Genomic DNA, 22,950 nt, shown 5'->3' with positions numbered 1-22,950 from the left:
TAACTGTCATAAAATAATGAAACTGCTTTGTTTGGAAAATTTCTTTTAGGTACCTGATGTTCTTTAATTAGCTCATCTAAACTAGGCAAGTCATCGGGTAGAGGCTCAGCTTCAAGGGTTGTTAGAGTAGATTCTGCATTTATAAGCCATTTCAGAAGCTCTTCTAGCAGATCATTAATATCCTTCAAAGACAATAAATGATCACGTAACCGTTGATCCCGCTGTTTTGCCCATGCAAATATCTACAAAGAATTTAAATAGTAAATGGTCACGATATAGATCATATATTAGTTCAGCCATTACAAAAACGATATTTGTGATAAAAGTATATAAAAATATTACAAGAAATAGAGTAACTTAAAACAGAAAAAAAAAAGATATTTTACTTACCTAAGAACAATTAAATAATACAATACATATTTAATGAAGAATTACAGTCATAAACACGTTAAAAAATCAGCCATGAAAAATCTTTAAAAATTACTCAAGATGAAAATTTAAATTCACTTGCTACTTAAAGAAATTCTTAACATTTTATTTTATAACTATAAATACATTTTAGAACTACCCAAAAGCTTAAATAGTTCATGTCCCCCTTGAATTAAGAGTAAGCATCTGATGATAGCGATGAGTGTGATAGTGATAACAGAGCGAGTAATCCACCGATTGAGTGCCAACATTCTGCAAATTTGCATCTGTATATAATATTTCCTTCCCCAAAAATTTAACTATGACTAGCTTGCTATTGATCACAAGCCTTTCTGATGTGGCAAACAGTAGATTAATACTACAGACAGAAGACAAGGTAGATTAATACTACACACAGAAGAGAAAATATATTGTGTATACATTAAACATCGTAAGTTTCTGTTGCATATTTATCTATCATTGCCTACATGAAATACTACAAATGCTGTAGGTATCATAAGTATCAATAAAACCTATAATAAAACATTGAAGATGTATGTAATATTGGAATAACATGAAAAGATATCATAAACTTATTTCCAGACATTGATAACAAAGATGCAACAATACTATTACTTTAAATTATAAAGGAAAATGCAGTCAATAAGACTATATATGACATCATATATAGGGTGGTCATAAAAACTTCCCCGTTATATATATATATAACTGCAGTTTGCATGGGTTCTCCACAAACTGATTAAGCAACATTTAGAAAACTGAAAATTAATGTTCTATTTTTATTAGGCATTCAGTGTTTCTGCTCTCAAACAGTGAATCATACTTAAAAAAAATGCTTGTGTTAGCCATGATCTTGTACTAAACATATTCCTATTAAGCACAACTAATTTTTAAAATTCTATCAAATCGTATTCTTCTATAAAAATGGCTGGATACAATTTTTATCTGCTATTTTAAACTATCAGCTCATGTAAATCTGCAAGTAAATAAAATCAAACTTACTTCATCCCATCGAGATTGAATAATTGTGATCCAATGACGAATAACTGACAACCCATCTGGATGACATTTCTTTAGTATATCATGGGCAATTTCCAAGGTGTTATTCTTAGTTACTTCTTGTTTTTCCATTTCATTCAAGAAATTTTCATGGTCAAGTATTTGCTTTTTTGTTGATTCTTCATCTTCAGGAAGAGGTCCAACAAAACGTAACTTCATTTCTGCTTCTGAAAGCCATTCTAATAGTATATGAACCATTCTGTGAAGTTCTTCTGCCTATAAATATAAATTATTTGATAAGGATCTCATAAAGTAAAATAAAAGTCACATGCACCCAATTTTAACTTTATACTGTTGTGTAAGTACTCCACTTTGAGGTAGCCACAAAGAAAATCTGTTAACAAGTGTAACAAACTAATTTTTTTGATGCACTGTTTATGTTTAGAATTAATTTTGGTTTCAAAGAATAAGTTTGTTATAAAAATTCTGAGAAAATAGATTAGCAGTCTATCCATTCTGAAAAGTCTATACATTTTGTGGTGACCCAGATGTGATGTTTAAAGATAAAGGTCAGTGAATTTTTTAATACTGATTTTATTGATTTAAGATTTTATTAATATGGAAAATATTATTAAAAGAAGAAGAACCATTACAGCAATGTTCATGAAATGTTACAATTTGTTAACAGCATCTTTAAATGAAACAGATTTAAAACGTGAGGAAATTGAAAATAAATTTCCTTGTTTAGAGCAAACTGCTACAGATTTGGCTGAACTGTATGATGCTGAATACCAAAAAATTGAAGAATATTGAGAAAAATTAGATGTAGCTTGTATTCTTACTAAAGCATACCTTGATAAACATTAAAATTTTCGTGAACCGTTGGCAATGAACACAGGTGAAAAAAAATTAATTAAAGCTCCCCAAAATACAATTGCTTAAATTAAGTGGAGAAGTGAAAGACTGGCTCACATTTTGGAGTAGACTTCATGATAACGAGTCAGTTGGTTATGAACATAAACTTCAGTACCTCATGCAATGCATGGCAGTTGGCAGCAGAGTACGAGAAATTGTAGATAGATATTCGCCAACTGCTGATAGCTATGCAAAAGCCATTGATAGCCTAAAAAAAGGTTTGGCCATTAACAGCTGCTTTTTGAGTATTATGTCCACGAACTGGTAGTAAAAATTGCTGTGATCATTGGTAGTAAATATTGCTATGAACATGAAAATGAAGATTGAAAATTATGCAGCTATATGATAGATTGGAGACATATCTGAGGTCTTTAGAATCAAATGGCATAATTACTCACAAGTATGCTGCTGTATTATTCCCATTAGTGGAATCATGCATTCCTGAAAATTTGTTAACCCTTTCAGTACGAGTGTGTCGTATACGCCACGGTAGCATTCGGTTCATCTATGGCGGGTGTGACATTTGCATCTCATAGGATTAGCACCTGGCTAGACTGCTGTAATGTATACGTGACAGTCACATGGAATGAAATGTAAACATTTTAATTCTAACAGATGGTGCCCTATGCCCATGGTACCAAAATAAATTGGAATTATGATGCCTGAACTTTGACCTTAGACCGTTCCATTTGATTTGAGTAGATGAGAGTAGATAGCATTATTCAGTAATATACACAAGCATGCTGAGTCAAGCAAGCATGCTGCACTCGTGTATTTTTGTTTATATTTCTTTCGAGTGGCTTTTTGAGGGAAGAGTATCTGGCGTTAGACCAGGTTTTATCTAGTTTCTTCTTTTCATAACTAATGTAGGGTGTTCTTTCTTTTGTGCGGGAATAAGTTTTTTGGGTTTTTTTGAATTGGGTGACAAAGCGAAAGCAATATTTATGATGCCATTTCACATTCCAGAAAGGCATTTTCCATCTCTAATTTTTAATAAGAACAAAGAAAATGAGAAGAAGATGCATTGTTTGCTCACAAGTTATGCAGGGAAAGCGAGCTTTGGGAAAAAATCTTACTTTAAGTGCAAAGATTGCAATACAGGACTCTGTGTGGATCTATGCTTCAGAATATATCACAAAGAAAACAAATTTTAAATTTCATTGTAAATATATATATGTATGTGTTGATGTACCTGTGTAGATTTATTACTTTACATTAAATATTTTAATTGTTGGTTAACAAATGCTGAATGTTTTAAAATTCCTCTTTGATTGTCTACATATATCATTACAGCTGCAAAATTTGTATGTATTTAATTCTGTAATTCACCAAGCATAAAGATAAATGCATTTTTTGATATATTTGAAAAATTAAGTAAATTGAATAAAAACGTATTTTTGCCAATTTTTTTAGCAAAACTAGGCTAAGCAATTGAGCACCCACTGTCCTGCAGTGACATCATGGAAGGCCAGTGCTCTGTCTCATACCGAGAGGGTAGGACATCGGGCTGCCATCCAGAATGGATGATCCAATGATCAATAAAGAAGAAACATACTCTTATGATGATAAACTACCCCAGTTATTGCTGTTTCTTTGCATCAAAGTTGAAGGTAAGAATGAATTCCTTTATCCAAAGCTGGTGTTAAATCAAATGAAATTTCAAATAAAATTCAAAAGTACACAAAAGACAAAATTTCTGTCCCAATGATCTTGTTTTGTGTACAAAAGCTATGAAACCTATTTGCGTATTTGTGGTAAAAAACATCACTCTTAAGTGTTTTAAAGACCAACAAATGTCTTTTTTTTTTTTAAAGGATATATAGGGTAAAAAGGAAAAATAAAGCCTGTTTTGGATGTTTGAGAATTGGGCATCATTTGAAAAATTGCAAGGCTAATGTCTGATGCATAATTTGTGAAAAGAAACATTGTGAAAAGAAAAGTGAAATGTATGGAAAGAAAATTGAAAATGTGTTCTGGATTATCTAATATAGATAAGAAAATTAATAGCCTATTTAGAAGTACTTATACAAATAGAAGTTCCTATATTTTTATCCATTGAAGCAAATGGGAAGAGAACTGTAAGAGCTTTATTTTGACATGAGATCACAGAGGTGTTGTACATTCTTAAATCTACCCTGAACCAAATGGGGGCGACCGTTCAACGAAGTGAAAATTTAACACATGTTGTGTTCGGGGATATTATTCTAGAAAACAACATAAATGCTACAAGTAATGGTGGGTAATTTAAAGAACTCTTGTGAAATCCAAGTTTTGGGACCAGTAAGTTATTTGTGGGCACATTCCTACTATTCAAGAAAATTTCAGGATAAAGGAATCAGTCTTACTGATATACGAAAAGACTCACTACTGATAGAACTTTTAACTGGATCTCACTTTGCTTGGAAGTCTACATTAGCAATGTTTTCCACTTATCATCTGGTCTTGATGCAGTACAGACATTACTCGACAGGCAAGATAAACAATTGCATTTCATTTCAAAGTACTTCACCTTTGATAAACAGTATGCTAATCCACAGTAATAATTTACAGAATTTATGGCAATTATATAATTTAGGAATAATTGATCAAAGTGAAAGAAAATCTAGTGTAGAAATGGAAATGGTTGTATTGGATCACTTTCATAGGATCTTGAGAAAAAATGATGATGGTAGAGTAAGTTTGCCAAGGGATGAAGTAAATATGAAGTGAGTTTGCTAAGGGTCGATGATTGGAATAACTTACCAGTGAATAGTGCCGCCATTCGAAAAAAAAAAAAAATTATCAGTCAAAAGAGATACTGCTGAAAACAGATTGATCTCAACCACAAAGAAACTAAATTATAAGAAAAATGTGAAGAACTACAGTGCAGTAATCAAAGAATGATTACAATTGGGAATGAGTGATCGAAGAAGTGCCAAACAATGAAGCAGAGGGGAAAACACATTACCTTTCTCACTGACCAATTTTCAAAGAAAATTCCAAGAGATGGTACGTGCCATTCAGAAAATTTTAGCCCTGACGATATTGTCATCAGTTGAAGAGGATCCAAAAGAAGAAGGGAAACTTCCTTTCCCTGATCGATCTCTTCCTGCCTCGCCAATGAATCAAAAAACTTAAAGCAATTTATATTATCTCCAATATATAAAATATGTGCTATACATTTTAGAATCTTCTAATTAGAAATTTAATTACTTTGAAAACTTCCACTGTGTGGTAACCATTTAATTAGTTAATGTAGAAAAAAAGTTTAAAAAAAATTCAGATTCAAATAAAAAAAAAAAAAAAACAGATTCAAATTAAAAAAAGATCTGATTTAAAAAAAATTTTTGATATTCTCCTTGGGCTAATTAACATGCCAACAGACATTTGTGAACTGTATTTCAATAACAAAGTACAAAATATATCTAATTAAAAATGAAAAAATAAATATTCAACACAACTGATTTACATGACCCTCATATGACACACTGAATGCAATTTTTTTACACAATTTTGTCTTCCATAGTTTAAGAAGAATTTCTGAAACCAAAGATGTGGGCTCATTTCTGATCTACAACTTGGTGTATGTGTGTATCCTGTCCCTTTCCTTGCTGGAATAATATTAGTCCATTTTCCTGTAGTGCACCCAGGGCAATGTTCTTGGTGATGAGATAGCTACATGACTAAATGGTGGCAAATACTTTAGGCAAAAGTCCAGCTGTTGACTACCCCCAAAACATTTCACCTTTAGCAATATAAGTGCCTGCGGGTTAAAGTAGGATATTTATGCTCATTTCATAAGCAGGTAGAAAACTAGAAAAGCAAAACATAAAGCTTTAGGATTCTAACTAAATGCCCTTTTATTTTATATGCTTCACTTTAAGTGCAAATAAAATTAAACTGCAAATAATAAAAATATCTGAATAAATTTCTACAAATTATGCTGATTTTTTAATATATATTCTTGATATCAGATTTAAATTCCTTGTAAATTTTATACAGATATAAGAGAAACTAAAGACAGTACATCCATATCTGTAAAAAGGTCTAAAGATGAATAACATTAAATATCTTACCAGATGATAAGCTTCATCCAACTGCTTTTTCCTCTTTTCACTTAACTCTGAGACTTTTTTCCATTTAGAGTTCAGCTCATCAACTTGAGAAGCTAGGCTTTCAGCATCTGCAGAACTAGCTTCTTTTTTCAAATCTAAAGCAGTTTTGCATACTGATTCCAAACTTAAGCCTCTATTTTTCAACTCTTCTTCAAAACTCTGCATAAAATTAATAGAACAATTTTTAAAATCATAAGGACAAAAGTATTTTGCTACTAGAAATACAAAGAAAGTAAAGTTAAAAGATTTACAATTGAACCCCACTATAATGAACGTCAAGACACCGGCAGTTTGTTCTGCTAGAACCAGTGGTTAGCTATATCCAGTTTGATAAGAAATAAAGAATTATCTAAAAAAATGTGTAAAATTTGAATAATAAATCAAAAAGATTAACACTGCTACATCTATCAAAAGAAGAGAATAAAAAATCTTTAAAAAATATAATAAAATTTAAATGCAATAATTTTTCGCACATTAAATCTTTTAGTTGCTCTCTTCCAGTTCCACTTAATGGTTAATAATTTTGCATGATAGATTAGTTAGCATAAATATTACGGATCTGATTCTCCCCTTGAGTAACACATTTATAACTATGAATAATGAAAATACCTGAATAATTATATCCATAAAAATATAAAAACACTACACATGAGTAACAAAAAATATTGACAAATTAACTTTATACTTTTACTTCACTTCTGAAAATATCTTTTTCTTCGTACCAGCAGGAGATGGGCAGTCTTGGCAGCATGGACAACTTGCATGTTCAGCCATGTTCACTAAAACAGGGAGGGGGATTTCTCTGCTGCTAAAACTGGGGAAGGTCCCTGCACACAACTACAAAGGTGGCAGCATCCTCATGAAATTCATTTTATGTCATGAAGAATACAACCTTCAGCAAGATGGTGGGATGCTTACGTGAAGGTTTTTAGATTTGTTAATAGTAGCCGACTTGTCAGCATCATTATGAAATCATCGGGATGGCTGGGTATTAAAATTCTTCACTTTTAGGCCATGGAGTAAAAGAATTAGATCCAACAGTTATGAATATGCAATGATGGAGTTAAGACAATGACTTTAGTATGTTTACTATCAGTTCCTTCCGATTTTTTATTGGAAAGTCATTAAATTCTTTACCTTCCAATCAGTTTATAGTTTTAATGAACCTTGCAATTATAATTGTTTCATCTGCTTTTAAATCAACAATATCAGCTGACAAGGAGGACTTAAGGCCATTGATGCTTAGAGGAAATCACAAGAGATATCTATCAGCCTAAACTTTCTGTCCATTTTTCAAAATGTAATTTTGAAATGCTGCTTAATTCTACAGCATTTTTTTACTAAAGAAATGCAGTTTCATTTCTTAAACCTATCCAATGTGCCTTTTGACGAAAAAATGGCAGTATCTCCAAAGTGTCTAGGAAATTCAACGATCTTTTCCTGAAGCATTTGTCCAGATATTGGCACATTAAGGTTTCTTTGAATGTTGAACCATTTCAGCAATGCTTCAAAAACCTTATGCTTGGCTTTCTCATCTTTTTTATCGTATTCAAATTTTTCCATGAGCTGAAATAGTTGAGTATTGAATTTTCTCTATGATAACAATTCCTGATTTTTAAAAGGAAGTTATCAATTTGGCTGCATCTACTTTGCATCTTTCAAATAATATTTACCTTATATTTAATGCAGAATGCTCTCTTTATAGCTTGTCATGAAGATGAATTTCCGACACAAAAGCAGAGTGCACAATGTTTGGTCAAAGTATATGAGAGTTTAGCTCTTATAGAAAAGATGAAAGGTAATTTCATCACCAATACATTTTATCCAATATATAGTGAGAATACAACCATTTCCCCCAATTTATGTAAAGTTCCAAAGCAAAGATTCAATAACCTTTATAAAGAATATTTTGTCTTGCAAAAAGACCTAAAGAATGCAAAACCCCAATTCAGAGTATAAAATTTGTAGCATTTATACACACAAAAGAAAACCTTCATTCCCTGAAAGAATAATCAACTGTAAAATTGAAAACTCATAAGAATCACTACTTTCTCTTTGCCTGAATAATGAAAATTCCAAAATTTCCATCACAGCTTCAGATTTGAATAAAGCTGTGTCAAAGAATTTGGATGGAATCAGAGAACCCATTCATCTTCTTTGGTTCAGTGGTAGCATACACTAGATGGTGTCCTATGATATACTTGTTGTATTTCTATTCTCCTAGAATTACATTCACACTCAACTTGCAAACCCTTTGTTAGAATGTAGAGAAAAATGGACATGCAAATAGAAGAAACTTAACATAAAAGTATATGCCTTTACGAATGGAATGTAGATCCTAACACCCTAAATGTGGATCATTTTAAAGGTTACTAATTTTTTCAGTAAGACTCGCAGAAATTTTAGAAAAAATATGAAAAATAACAAAAATGTTTCAGTTCAGAATATCAATACAGTTTGTTATATCCGATTTTCTCATCTTTGGAGAAATGCTATTGCTGCATGAAATAACATTAAGCATATAGGAAATTGGATGGAACTGAAAGGTTTAGTCATTAATCCAAGGTTTTATTACAAATCAGGTTCATTATAGTGGAGTTCAACTATATAATTTCATATAAAACTTGCCAAATGTATGCTTAATACATTTAAATGTATACCTATACCTTAAAATAAAATAAAAGTCAATAACGTCTGGCTTAAAATAAAATAAAAATCTATAAAACAAACATCTAAAGATGTTCTTAATTGCAAAGACAAAAGTTTAAATTCTTATGATGCAATTAAATATGCAGTGAATCTTAACAGGACGTCAGATTGATCACCTATTCTTGTAATAACTTAACAAAGTATCATTTTAGATAGCTGTATCAGTAAAATGCGAAGTGGGAATGAATTTAGAGAAAACAATATTTAAAAATTTTGGAAATTTCATGGAGAAAGGAAATCATACCACAAAATATTAATTAACAGATCCAACACTGCTCTAGTGAATGTCTTCAAGAAGGACAAAAAAAATGTTCACATGTAAAAGTGGACAGATCTAAAGAACAAATGATAATGTCATTGCTCGCACGGTCGGATTAAAAATTTGAGCTTGTCAAATTGCTCTCACTGTCAACTTCTTGCTTCTAGGTAAACTTCATGCATATTATCATTGCATTAAATATATCAAATACATTATATAATAATGAATCAAAATTCCTCAAAACAATCACAAAATAACAAGAACATAAGTAACATTAGAATGAATTAAAATGGTTCTGTAAATCCAGACATTAAGTTTTTTTCAGATGCTATGAGATTTAATTTGGCTGGCCTAGATGATCTTCAATAATACATCCATGATTCTCGGAAATAAAATGGTAACACAGCGGAGTTGCCATTACAAGGGCATGCCAACAGAGCTTTCAGTAACTTCAGCCAAAGGTAAGGATGACCCGGTTTTTATTTTGATAAATATGAATTTGAAGGGTTTATTTAAATATATTAGATGAACAACTGTTATATGGTATATTGTTTACCAATGGAAGGTGATTTTCTGACAGAAATATTAATTTGTTGCAGTAGGCACCTAAATCACCAGAATTAAGTAGAATGTTTTGAGAATGCTAGTCAAGAAATTGCTGTATGTGATACATGATGTAAAATCTTGCCTAATTATTTATACACACTTGTTGACTAGAAAAAAAGCTCAGGTTCTAAAAAGAGACAGTGGGAACAAAAATATTAAATTTGATTGCAAAGAATAATGTTGACTTTTAAATTCTGTGTCTTTGTAATTTTGCGTGTATATTAAAAACTTTATTCTAATTAGTTTTACGTTTGAATACAAGAAGATATTCATTTCCCACAGCAGTTAATGCTCAGATATAATTATAGCAAATATATATTTTTGGTTTATTTCATTAATTTTAAGTTTGTCCTCAAAAATCTTATAATTTTGAACACTGTTCAATTAATGAATAAAATCTATGGAGACCACACTTCCCTATGATGATACTATACACTCAGTCTCATTTTTTACAATCATTATTTTTTGTATATCTAAATATATATGTTCTGTAATGGCCATAAATAAGTAAATGTGGCAAACGACAAAAGATGTTTGCCCATCCCTGATCTTCATGTTAGGAAGATCATTACATAATTTTCATGAAATAAGACCACGTGCAATTTTCATGAAATACATGTCTTAGCTACCTGATAAATGCAGAAAAGGAAATGAGATAAGTAAATGAAATGCTTTTATTGCATATATTTAAAAAAAGGATGAATGCCAGTATTTATGAGTACACAAGAATATAATATATGGACTTGACTTTATAATTTTTGCTTTTAACAAATAGCACTCACATCTTATGTCTATGAAAATAAACAAACATAGCTTTCGTTATTTCATTTCTTCTGCCCACCTCTCAAGATTAAATTTGTCTTAGTAAAATTGTACTTTTCACATAACTATGAAAATCTTGAAAAGACATTTATTTGGAATTTATGTCACAAACAGACCATTGAGAGATTAAACAGCTAATTTGTTTCTCTACTTCATCCACTGGCTTGCACATGGCAGAAACATTGTGAGGAGAGAAAGTTAAGAAAAATTTAGCAATTTTCCAAATTTCTAAATGACATTCAGAAACATTAGATTTTAGATAACTAAAATTTAGATGGTCTAGACTTAATGTAACTTTTGATAGAATAACAGTTTGCTCAACTATCATCTTTACCACCTCCTGAATTTTTACATATTACATCATAATCACAAATCTAACATCATAAACTGGAATTTCTGCCTAAATCAGGCATCAAACAGTGGATTCTACAACACTTTGATACAGATTCTTATGGAGAGTGAAAACCAGAAATGGACAGTATCAAACAGTGGATCCTACAACACTTTGATACAGGTTCTTATGGTCAGTGAAAACTGGTAAGAATTTTACAAACATGAAAAAAGTCAAATTACAAAAGTCATGACAAACTGAACAGTTAGCAAAATCTGCATAATTACTACATTATATACATTACCTTTCAACACTTTTATTTCACTTAAGTCTCGCTTAAAAAATATTTTTAAAAATTTCATCATAAAATAGCCAAAAGCAGACTCTGATTACTTCTCCAATTTTGAAAAGCAGAACAAAATCTAACAGAACCGCAATTTTGTTATATGCATACAATGAGAAACTATTCCAAATTTTTGTTTAGACAAAAAATTCACCTTATGCTGGTCCAGAAGTGAGGTAACTGTATCCAAATCTCCATGATATGCTTTTGTTTCTGAAAGTGTTGCAATTGTCTTGTCGAACCAATCTATCAAAGCCATAACTGCTTCCTTAAATTGACCAGAATATAATAAAGCTTCCTCGAGTCTGCGTTGCCTATAATACATTAAAATTCATGTTGGAAATATCAGTAATATATTAATAAGCACATAAAACACAGAAATAAAACTTTTTAAGAATTTCTGAACCTTTTAGTATGTACCCCATTGTCATAAGCATTTAAGTTAAATGAATGAACTTTCCTAAATTCGAGCTTTTTTTCAAACTTAGAAATACTAATTATGCAATTCAGTACTACACTTAAAAAAAAAAAAAAATTCAGCATATTATATTTATTCATACACTTCTTAATCTCTTAGCAAATAATTTAGAAACTTTATATTTACTCATAAATTTTGAAGTCTTCACTGACATAAGAAAATGAATTTCATCTTTCTTCATCCTTAGACACTTTTGAAATCTATCATAGGATCTTACCATCAGTCAGAATCTCCAGGACTAAATTATTTAGCCTTATTAATTAGCATTTTATATTTAGTATCTGCACACCAATTAAAGGTATGGGTCGCAATGTACAGTGTGAAAAGCAGATGGAATAGTATTTCAAACTTCTCTGAAAATAAGTACATATATTTATACATGTTTTTATAAGAAACTTAGAAATTACTGTGCGGACTCATATATGCTTTTAATTTGTTTTAGTTTTTTAAGTCCCTTCCTCAGAAATGGTATATTATGCATAATTTTCTTCTCCAAATTTTAATATAATAAAATTAATAAAAATAGGAATACCACAGTAAATTTGACACTTAACATTAAACTGAACTTATTAATCATTTCTGTACATAATTGATTACGAAAATGAAAAGTGTACACAAAAATAATTTTATTTATTGATCAGTGAGACTCAATCATACCAGTATTTCTCCTTCATATCAATTAAAGTTAAAAACGTCTATGCCACTCCCCAAATATCACAGATTTACTTATTAACAACTATTAAAGATAGATGAATAATATCAGAAACTGACAATATAAATATGCACATTAATCAATTTTTTCTGTTTCTTTCACTCAAGAAATGACTTATAAATATGCAATAGAATTTGATTTCATCTTTGATGTTTCTTATTTTACAACTGCCCCACCAGTGGCCAAGTGGTTAAGGCCATTGAATACTGGTAGTTCGACCTGGCTTGGGTTTGATCCTAGGTGAACAGGCTGTCTGCATGCTTGGTTTTCCAGATATGTAACATGAATATGAGCCAGTTTCATACAAGAAGTCCTTCATGAAGGCATCACTCCCCTTATGCAGATAGCTCTGGCTTTGTGATATTCAAATACCAGCCTAACTTTATGACTATGCAAAAACGGCTATGGAACAGCTATCTTCGAAATATTTTAAAATTTAAATACTTTTCAAAATAAATTAATAATAATTTCTAAATGGCAAAGTAATATCATGTGAATTAAAGCATACTCAGTTTTTTAATAACAGCTGATTTTTATGTGCTCCAGCTCCTTCTAATTTTTCTCAGCATTATAACTAATATGGCTATGATAATCAAGCAAATGGTTCTCTGTATTTAAGCCGTACATCATGATAATTACAAACTTGTTTTTCAGCTTAGTTTGTTTCTAGGCGTATATTTTTTTAAGACAGAAAAATCTAAAGTATGATTTTGTGCAATAAAGAGAGAAAAGAGATAAATTTACAAAGCTTTATCAACTCAGGATTTACTACAGGTTTAAAAAATATAAAAAATTGTTCACACTATTAATGGGCAGGTGTGAAAAGTATTTCAAAATTTCAGTGGAATTATAAAGTGAATGCTAAACAGTCAAAAATCCACAATCACACTGAACTGTACAATTTGCAATTCTTTTGCCTAATCTTATATCAGTGACTCTGCACCTTCTTATCTTTTCTTTGTCTCTAAGCACCACTTGACACTGCTTGAGACAGAGTGGGCCTCCCTTTCATTCAAAATGTCCCCAGTATTATTGTTATTTCCTGTATTATAAACTATTTCTAAAGTGACACATGATATTGTTACTGAAAAGCTTATGCTGTAGTTTGCCACTGTTTTATCAGGGTGAAATATTTATGTGAATACTTTGCATCTCTGTATTTCCATTCTACTTAAATTTTACAGATCACAGATCTGTTAACTTCCTAGCCAATGGCTTTGTATGAGCCAATATTGAAAAAGTTCTAACAGTTTTCCAATTCTCTCCCTGTAGACCAACCAGACTGGCCGTAATTTTCTCCATGCAGCATTTACGGTCCTAAGTAACGTATTGCCAGACTTTATTAATGAGAGCTAAGCAATGAGAGATAATGCTTCTTGAGTGCACTAGAATACTAATTAGCAGCACAGGTTAACTCAAAATACCTTAGAAAATCACGTTGCTGACCTTGAGTATCTATAACATGAGAAACCATTCACAATCTGAGGTTGTTTTATGTTCAAATCATTTGTTTGTGAACTGAATTGTTCATGATGTAAGGCACTCATGATCCAAAGTACCACTGTATGTAAAGACACCCAGCTGGTGTGGTGGTTAGGAACACTGGCTACTGCACTGATGAGCCCAGGTTTGAATACCAGAGGAAGCTTGCACGTTTGTAAGCATAAAGTGTCTGGGCAGCACAGGGGCACTCAAAATACATGGTGAGCTGGAAGTCCTCTAAGATGGAAGAGGGGTGGAAGACATTTGGATTGCCCCTCTCAGGATGTTCTTCAAAACCGAGGCAGAACTGCCTAGTTAGTGTGGCAAGACAATACCTGTATTACCAATGGTAAATTTCTGATGGCTACCTACTTTTATCTGTACCTTTACATAAATAACATATGCATTTCAATTTTGTATACAGTTTGTAAATTCATAAAATTATCTTAGAAGCATGCATTTCTTCAAATCACCACCATGAGTGTACAAAGTTACACAAAATATGTCACTAAACACATGCTTACCTATTCACTGATTTAGCGCAAACTTTGTTCCATCGAACTTTTAATTCATCCATCATATCTTGAAGCAGTGGCACATCTTGCTTTGGGCATTTGTCCTTAAGAATACGTCCACTTTTCATAGTAGCATCATATGTTACTTGTTTTGAGCCAAGCGTTCTTTGAAATTCTTTATGCTTAGTCAAAAGTTTTTTAATCTTTAAGGGATCATTTCCAATCACAGTGTTTGTATCTAACAGTTTTTCTGCTTCATCTAACCAGGCAGACAAAGAAGTCCAAGCATCATGAAACTAAATCATAATAATAAGATCATAAATATAATTTATACACTGCAGAATATGCACAAACTCATCAACAAAATATTTAGTTTGACATTTTGAACTCTGTTTAAATAATTTCTTACATATTTCACTAAGTACATAATCTAAGTATCTGATAAAAGAAAAATGGATTCTTTCTGATTACCCATCAGCTCCCCTCAAGAATTCAAGAATGACTATGCCACCAAAATCTACACTCATGTACGAAATTCAGAGAATTTGCAAATTATGCCTATTTTTAGAAAAAGTACTGAACCAAAGGTACTAATTATGCCACTGAAGAACTACACCAGTTTAAGTGCTCCTTGTACTCCTTCGTGACATTTAACAATTTTCTTGCAAGAGTTTGATAAATTCTATATGGTATCAGGCAAAATGAGCAATCACAAATGCATGGATGAAGCAAGCCTATCACAAGTGCAGGTGGCTACAGAGATGAATGCAATGCACAGTGTTGTCTGAAATCTGTGGAAACAGTTCAGGACACTGAACCCATATTGAGAAGTACTGTACAAAGTTGCACAAGATCCCCAATGATGAATGAGGATCATTATTTGGCCCTTTCAGCATGGTGACACATGACTGCTACAGATTCACAGCTCTCATGTGAGCTGTATGACGCCACTGAAACCCGAGTTAAAAGTCTACAATTTTCTGAAGTCTTCATGGAATAGGGTTGCATGCCAGAAGACTCACTGTTTGCATTCCACTCATGACAGCACACAAGACAGAACATTTAGCATAGTGCAGACAACATGTGCCTTGGACCACACTTCAGTGAAGCACCATGCTTTTTATAAAATTGAGATTCAGCATAGACACTGATTCTCAGCATACCTGTATCTAGAGCGAGCCCAGAACACAATACAATCCCTCCCTCATCAGGGAAAAGGATCATTACAGTGGTGGAGGTGTAATGGTTTTATCATTAATCATTACAGTGGCAGGCCTTATACTGAATGGATGTGCTCCCCTGTATGTGTTTGACAAAAGGCTCCCTGCCTGCTATGAGGTATAACAAGATATTAAAAGCCCATGTTAAACTTTTGAGGGTGCAGTTGTTAAAAGGTCCCTGTTAATGGATGACAATGCTCATCCAGAAAGGGCTCAGCTGGTTGACTACTGCCTGGAAAGTGAGAATATTCGTGTAGACTGGAATCCAGATCTCCTCACCTTATCCCTATACAGCATGTCTGGGACACTCTTGAAAAGGCAATTTCTTCTCGCTACCCCTTCCCCCAAGAAAACCTAGGAGATGAAAAATAATTTGTTGCAAGAGTGGGATTAATTGTCACAGGGACTCCTCAACTGCATCTTGTCTAGAATGCCATCACACTGCACAACCTGTCTGGATGTAAGAAGGGATCATACCCCATATTAAGCTCAATTTCAATTTTATATTAGAGTGTGAATTTTGATAATCATGCGTACATAAAATGATTTTTGAATAGTACATTTCTTTCTCTGTTACAAATGCATATTCACACTATTTTGATTAAAATATGTCCATTAGTTTTTCAGCAGTTCGACATAATGTGCAGTCTCTTAATTTTGCGCATAAGTGTACCTGTTTGGCAACCCAGGTCACACACATCCCTGTAAATTAACCATTCGTTTTTCTAATAAGTGTTTGTTTTTGCACTGAATATCCTATTTTTCTTGTAACAGATTGTAATGGAACTGTGGACTTTGCTGGCTGATGAAAAAAACAGCACAGTATTTCTTTAGAAATATGGCATTTTGCTCAACAGTATAGAATGCACATATCTGCATTCCATGAATTTTATGGAAATACATGAAAAATTGCAAGCAAAGTATTAGAGAATACAGGAATCCAAATTTATGATATTCTCTGATTTTTTTAAAAGGAAAATAGATTGCTGTATAAATGGGGAGATCTACAACAGAAATTACATAAAAATTTCACTATGGATGTTTCTTACTTTTTTAATTTTATTGACATATTTCTCTTTTAATGAATTTTCAGTGCACTTCAATTATGAAATGGTTGTTGCCTTTCACATATCAACTTCACAAAAAGGCAACTTTTGAGGAGGAGAGTGTGGATAATCAGAAAACACCAAAAAGTGACCTATTTGAAGATAACATTTACTTATTAATCTCTGATGACTATCATACAACTTGCACTGTTCACAAAGCAGCTTTGAAGAAGTAATCAGACACATGTAAATAAACATTTTTATAAGATGTTATATGCTTAATAATTCATGTTTTGTTTTTAACAAGACTTCAATTTGTAAGCAGTTTTTACTTACTTAGATCTCAGAAATATCACTTTAAGTTACTAAAGTTTAAAAATGATGTTAGAATGATCTGGTTTTAAACTGTTAAAAACTCCATAAATTGAGGACTATAAATTCTTAACTGACAAATAATGTCTTTCTTAATACATGATATAACACAAATCATACCTTTTAATTAATCTTTATAGTATAATGCTGGCCTTGTGGTAAATGTAATTGCATTCTCAAGAAAGCGTGGTAAATGTAATGCATTCTCAAGAAAAATAATTTAATAATGATATAAATAATAATAAAAGTAAATGAATGAAACTCAGACAGAACCAAAGAAAATATTTTTAAAATATTGAATTTATATGATTTGTAAATCACATGAATTCATAATTCAAATGATATTCAATAAAATGTTAGATAATCTTTTTTGGGTGTGTTTGTTCTATAACCAAGATTAGCGACTGCCCTTTGAAAGTGAGGAATATTTCTTAAAAATCGGTATTAAACACATTTCTCTAAGGGAAGCGTTTCAATAGAAGACTAAAATTGCTTAAAATAATTAATGGCAATTTTGAGAAGGTTTTACTGCATATCTATCTACATGCTTTTTTACATAACAAAGAGCCACATATGTAGTAGAAATCAGTGCTGGTCCTGGAGAGTACCCCAAACCTTAACCCTCTGAGCGTCATGACTAGCTTTATCCGGTCATGAGATTTTTTGTCGCTTGATACAAATTAGCTCATAACTTCAGATATTTTGCTTTCTTACTTTCTTTAATAATGTAAATATAATATTAATTAATGTAAATTTATGAAAATAGACACTAAAATAAGTAATTATATAAATTAAGCTAATAAATGCTGCATAAATACAGGTCTTCATGAGAAATCCAAAAACCCGTACCACTCAGAGGGTTAAACCTACTAATATCTATACGAATAATCCTATCTAAAGCCTCATAAAGAAAAATACTTTGAATACCTTATATTTTACTAATACTTTTATTTTAGGGGCAAAATTTTAGATGTTTGCGTTAACTCGATTCATAAACATTTAATTTTGCTGTAGTTATGTTACTTTTACTGCAATAAACAGGTTGAAAAATTTGAATTCCTTAAGATGCTTTCTTATTTATTTTATTAATTTATTTAGTCTTTTTGGAGTTCAAAAATCACAGAATGGAAATCAAAGAACAAAAATTATAGAAGTACTACTGAGTTGAAGATTGCAAGTATTTAATGAAGGACCAAACAGTAATCTCACTTCTTTGGATTCCTTGTATCCATGATCTAGGGCCCTTGTTCTTTCAGCAGCTCTAGAAACAACTCTCTCCCACCTATGCTGCACACTGATAAGGAGGTTTTTTATAAGTATCACATCCTGCTTTTGACTGAAGTATTTAAGATGGGTTCCTTTCTTGTCTAAATTAAGCATCACCTCTCTATGTGCTCCAACATCCTTTTGGAAGTTCTGTACAAAAATATGAGGCAATTCATAAATTTTATAAGTTTTGTATTAAACTAGATACTCAATTAAAACGTGAAATTATATAGCTTACATTAAACTCATATTCTTTCACAAAATACTTACGCTCATTTAAATACATTTTTCTCTATTTCAAAAATAAACATAAAAACATGACTCATACTGTTTAACTTAGTGTATTATACCAATTATTGATCATGTCAACAAATGCACTTTGGAGGGGTTGGAAGTACAAATACTATTTATTTACAGGGAAAAATTGTATTTTTAGATAGCGTTTTGATTACTAATTCTGAATACCTTTGATTACTAGTTTCATTCTGTCTTAAAATGATATCACTAACTACTAGGACAAAATTTGACAATTATTAGAAACATAAATTTCAGTGGACACAAAAGTATATTTTAAGAGAAAAAGTAAACAATTTTTGATATAACATCTGGAATATAGGATCAATTATTTATTTTTAATACTATATAAAATATATTATAGCTTTCCAAAAAGTAGAGATTCAAATTTAAACTATTCATCTCGGAAACTCTATAATTTATGTGAAAATTTAAGACCTATTTAATAATTGTAAGAACTAATTATGTTTTATAGAAGCATAAATATGGTAAAACTTATGACATCCATCTAATTTGAAAACAGCAACTGAATATGCAACAAAAATGGTCCTATGAAAAACAGCTTTCAAGCATATGGATAATTTCATTTCCAATGCTTTATATTTTCACCTCATAAGACGTAAATGATAAATTTATATGCAATTTAAAATTACTCATTTAAATGATATGTCAAAATTCTAATTGAAGATAAAATTTGGACAAGCATAAGTAGTAATTTACCACAAAAAATAAAATAAGCAACATGTCGACTAATTAAGTATTATTCATATATAAAGACAAAAGAAGTAATTGTATAAAGAATAACTTACTCTAAAGAAGAAAAAAGATGCAATATATCACAGAATCAAATACAATTTGCATATAATAGATGAAAGAAGCAATTATACGAAGAATAACTTACTCTGTGTTCTTCAATTTGCTCTAATACTGCTTTCATGTGCCTGCTAACAGGTTTTAAAGAAGTTATATATTTCTCTGCATTCGTTAACCATTCCACAAATTTTTGTAAAGCTTCATGGAATTCAGTAGCATCCCGAAGGGCTATCTCTAATTTTATCTAAAAGGGAATTTTAAATACATATATTATATGTATCTAAAATAAAGGAAAATTACACTTTATATTATTATATTCATGCAAACACCTACTTTTCTGTCATTAGCTTTATTTAATACACTGTCCCATTTCTGCTTTAAGGTACGCAAATTATGTTGCAAAGTTTTTGTGCTACTCTCTCCTGATCTTTTCATATAGTTTTGACCTTGTTGTAAGATATTTTCTATTTTATAGCGATTTGTATCCAGCTCATTGTACAAATCCTAAGAAAGAAAATTATACAGGTAATTAAGTCAAAGAAAAACTATACAACAAACAGCTTGAAATTAAATGAATACAAGTTCTAAGCGACTTGTTAAGGTTAATTAAGCTAAAAAATTATTAAAATTCATTGGTAAGTTAACATGGAATTATGTGCAATCATAAATTTCTGAGTAGAGAGACAGCCTTTTTTTAACCACAATTAAACATTTAAGAAGTTAATAATGAATGACTAAAACTAAAATTATTAATATTATCATTAATACAGAAATAAATATTGACAAGGCTAATAAAATATGTGATGTTCAATAGAACTGAAGTTTTCAACCTATCAGCACATGCATTTACTTTTCATTTTTAACCTTTTATCATAAATATTATTTAAATGTATGTTGAAGACAAATTTTCTAGAATTCTTCATTTAGCTGCATTGAAATATTTTTATTATACCAAAAATACCCACTGATATTAAAATACTTAATTTTCTTAAAGCTTAAAACTGTTAAATATATTTTCGCAAGAATAATATTTAAAATCAAGCTTGCTATATTTGCCTAGTTTAGAGAAACTCTTTTTTCAGGGAACATACCATAAAGAAATGTTTCAATTTTTACCACACAGCACTCATGGCAGTTCCAGCATCTAGACATCTTAGAGAATTTAAATAAGCTAATGTTAGGTACCAGTATAGTATAATAATCCAACTACAGCTTTTAACCTTTTTGAAGACAGGATGGCCATTACAGTGGCCATAGAGTCTTCTGTTTGAAAGGATGGGGTTATCCACTGCAGTGGCCATGTCTTTTTCCCTCATTTTCCAGGCTGAAATGTCAAATTGGATGTCCCTGGGGTTTTAACCACTTATCTCTTTCAAAGATCTTTGTGTTAAGAATCCGGTTTTTCCCAATTTTTCCCTTCTGTATATACTCAGTTATTTAGTTCTTGTAGCTACATAATTCGCGATAACTGCATTTGTAAATTGTAAACAGAGCCTTGCGTTGCTTTAGAATATTGCATATTTTCGTAAGTCTTTTAGTAATTATTTTGACATTTTTTCTAGGAATATGCCGAAAAGGAAAAGAGGTCTGACTGAAGAAGAAATATGAAAACTTCTTCTAGAGCTTGATAATGAAATATATACACATACATATATCTGTATATTTATAAACATTTGCAAAAATTCACATGCAAACACATATATATAAATGCATTTGTCTGCCTGTGTGTGTACATGTACGTGTCTGTATATAGGTTATTTCCATTTAAGGGTACACATGCTTTCTGCGCATATCTGCACTTATACCATATTATATCAGTGCATACATACATACTACATAGATACTATGTAGGTATAAATTTCTATAAATAAATATAAATTCCAATGTACTTGTATACACGTACAAGCACTTTTTCTTACATTCTTATCAGTTCATTCTTAACAGTTCTGTCTGTCTTTATTTCCTGTTTATGCTGATGTGACCTTCACACATGGAAGTTTACTGTAATGGTACTGTTATTCAGACAAACCACAAGAACATGAATATAAATTTTGTGTCAAAGAAACAACAGTAGTTTTACACTTTCAGTCTGAAACCTGGATATCGTAAATACACTAAAACTAGTCAATCAGTTTGAAAGGCCATCTCTAGCCATTAGATTCCAGATGTACTGATGCATTGTTATTTTAAAAGGTACCTCCATGTCAGTGTCTCGATTTCACAGTCAAATAATTTTGAAGTAAGATGTTCAGAATGAATTAGAGTAGCATTTGTGAAATTTCACTGTCCGTTGAGCTCCGAGAATACAAACAGGATGTAAAAGCTCTCAAATAATGTACAAATCATTGTTCTAAGACAACACATGTTCCCCATCTCAATTTCTGAACCTTGACCTTTTAAGTGATTGAATGCCTTTGTCATTCATTAGACTCAGCAACTATGTTCAAGGACAAATTCCTGGGGGCATACCTTGGGCACTCAGTTATGAAATAGTTTCGATACAACAGCATAATGACTGAGGTGTTGATGAAACCAATGAATAGCTGCCAAATTTTCAATAAAAAAGAGAAAAACAGATAATTCAACTGTGTCAGTATAGATTTCGCATGACCTGACAATGAAGATTTTTTGCTAACTGCAAGTAAAGATACTCACTAATATATCATAGAATTTTAATTCCACTATATAAAATATGCCGCCATGGTTGATGTCAAAGCTGCTAGAAAGACAGTCTGGAGTTGAATCGAACTGGCTTAAACAATAGAGGAAATAGAAAAATTCACATGGAACGGCGATTTCAAACAGGAGAGAATTTTGCTGACCAAACACCTGAAATTATCTGGAAATTTCTCTTAATGTGCTAAATTATGTAGCATAATATAGAATAACATAATACAGTATTGAAGACAACAACTAATTATCATGTAACTTTCGTCCCACAGTTTTTGCAGACACTATGCATAACAAACAATTTCCCCTTCAATTTGAAAAACTCTTTGCACTAAGAAATTACTTAAATTTTGAAACCTGAGTGAACACATTCCCTTAGTGAGGCTGGAAATTTAGTTTTAGACAAATGGGAAAAAAAGACAAATGGAATTTATGTTTTGAATTATGGGTTTGCATACTAAATAATTTGACATTTTTAATGACTTAAATTCATTCTATTATTAATACTTGAAATATTTCACTTACTAATTTTCAATAAACAGTATAAAACGGTAAATGATTAAATAATCTTTTTT

General features: G+C 31.2%; 1 protein-coding gene across 8 annotated transcripts in view; it reads right to left on the bottom strand.

Moving 5' to 3' along the window:
- LOC118197123 (uncharacterized) overlaps positions 1–22,950 on the bottom strand; it is a 466,504-nt gene that overhangs the window by 28,278 nt on the left and 415,276 nt on the right. For all 8 annotated transcript variants that reach the window (XM_085807503.1, XM_085807502.1, XM_085807499.1 and 5 more), the window contains 8 exons: positions 20,039–20,209; positions 19,794–19,949; positions 18,542–18,748; positions 14,704–14,990; positions 11,662–11,821; positions 6,399–6,596; positions 1,432–1,704; positions 54–242 (listed from right to left, as the gene is read on the bottom strand). In XM_085807503.1, the coding sequence (XP_085663629.1) occupies positions 54–242; positions 1,432–1,704; positions 6,399–6,596; positions 11,662–11,821; positions 14,704–14,990; positions 18,542–18,748; positions 19,794–19,949; positions 20,039–20,209 (1,641 nt within the window). The remainder of the gene's footprint in view (positions 1–53; positions 243–1,431; positions 1,705–6,398; positions 6,597–11,661; positions 11,822–14,703; positions 14,991–18,541; positions 18,749–19,793; positions 19,950–20,038; positions 20,210–22,950) is intronic.

The sequence above is a fragment of the Stegodyphus dumicola genome, chromosome X1 (genome assembly GCF_044657685.1).
Source record: "Stegodyphus dumicola isolate Sdum_Otavi_A_Nest chromosome X1, ASM4465768v1".
NCBI classification, from domain to species: Eukaryota; Metazoa; Arthropoda; class Arachnida; order Araneae; family Eresidae; genus Stegodyphus; species Stegodyphus dumicola.
The sequence above is the reverse complement of the archived record's forward strand: the minus strand, read 5'-3'. Positions and strand labels throughout refer to the sequence as shown.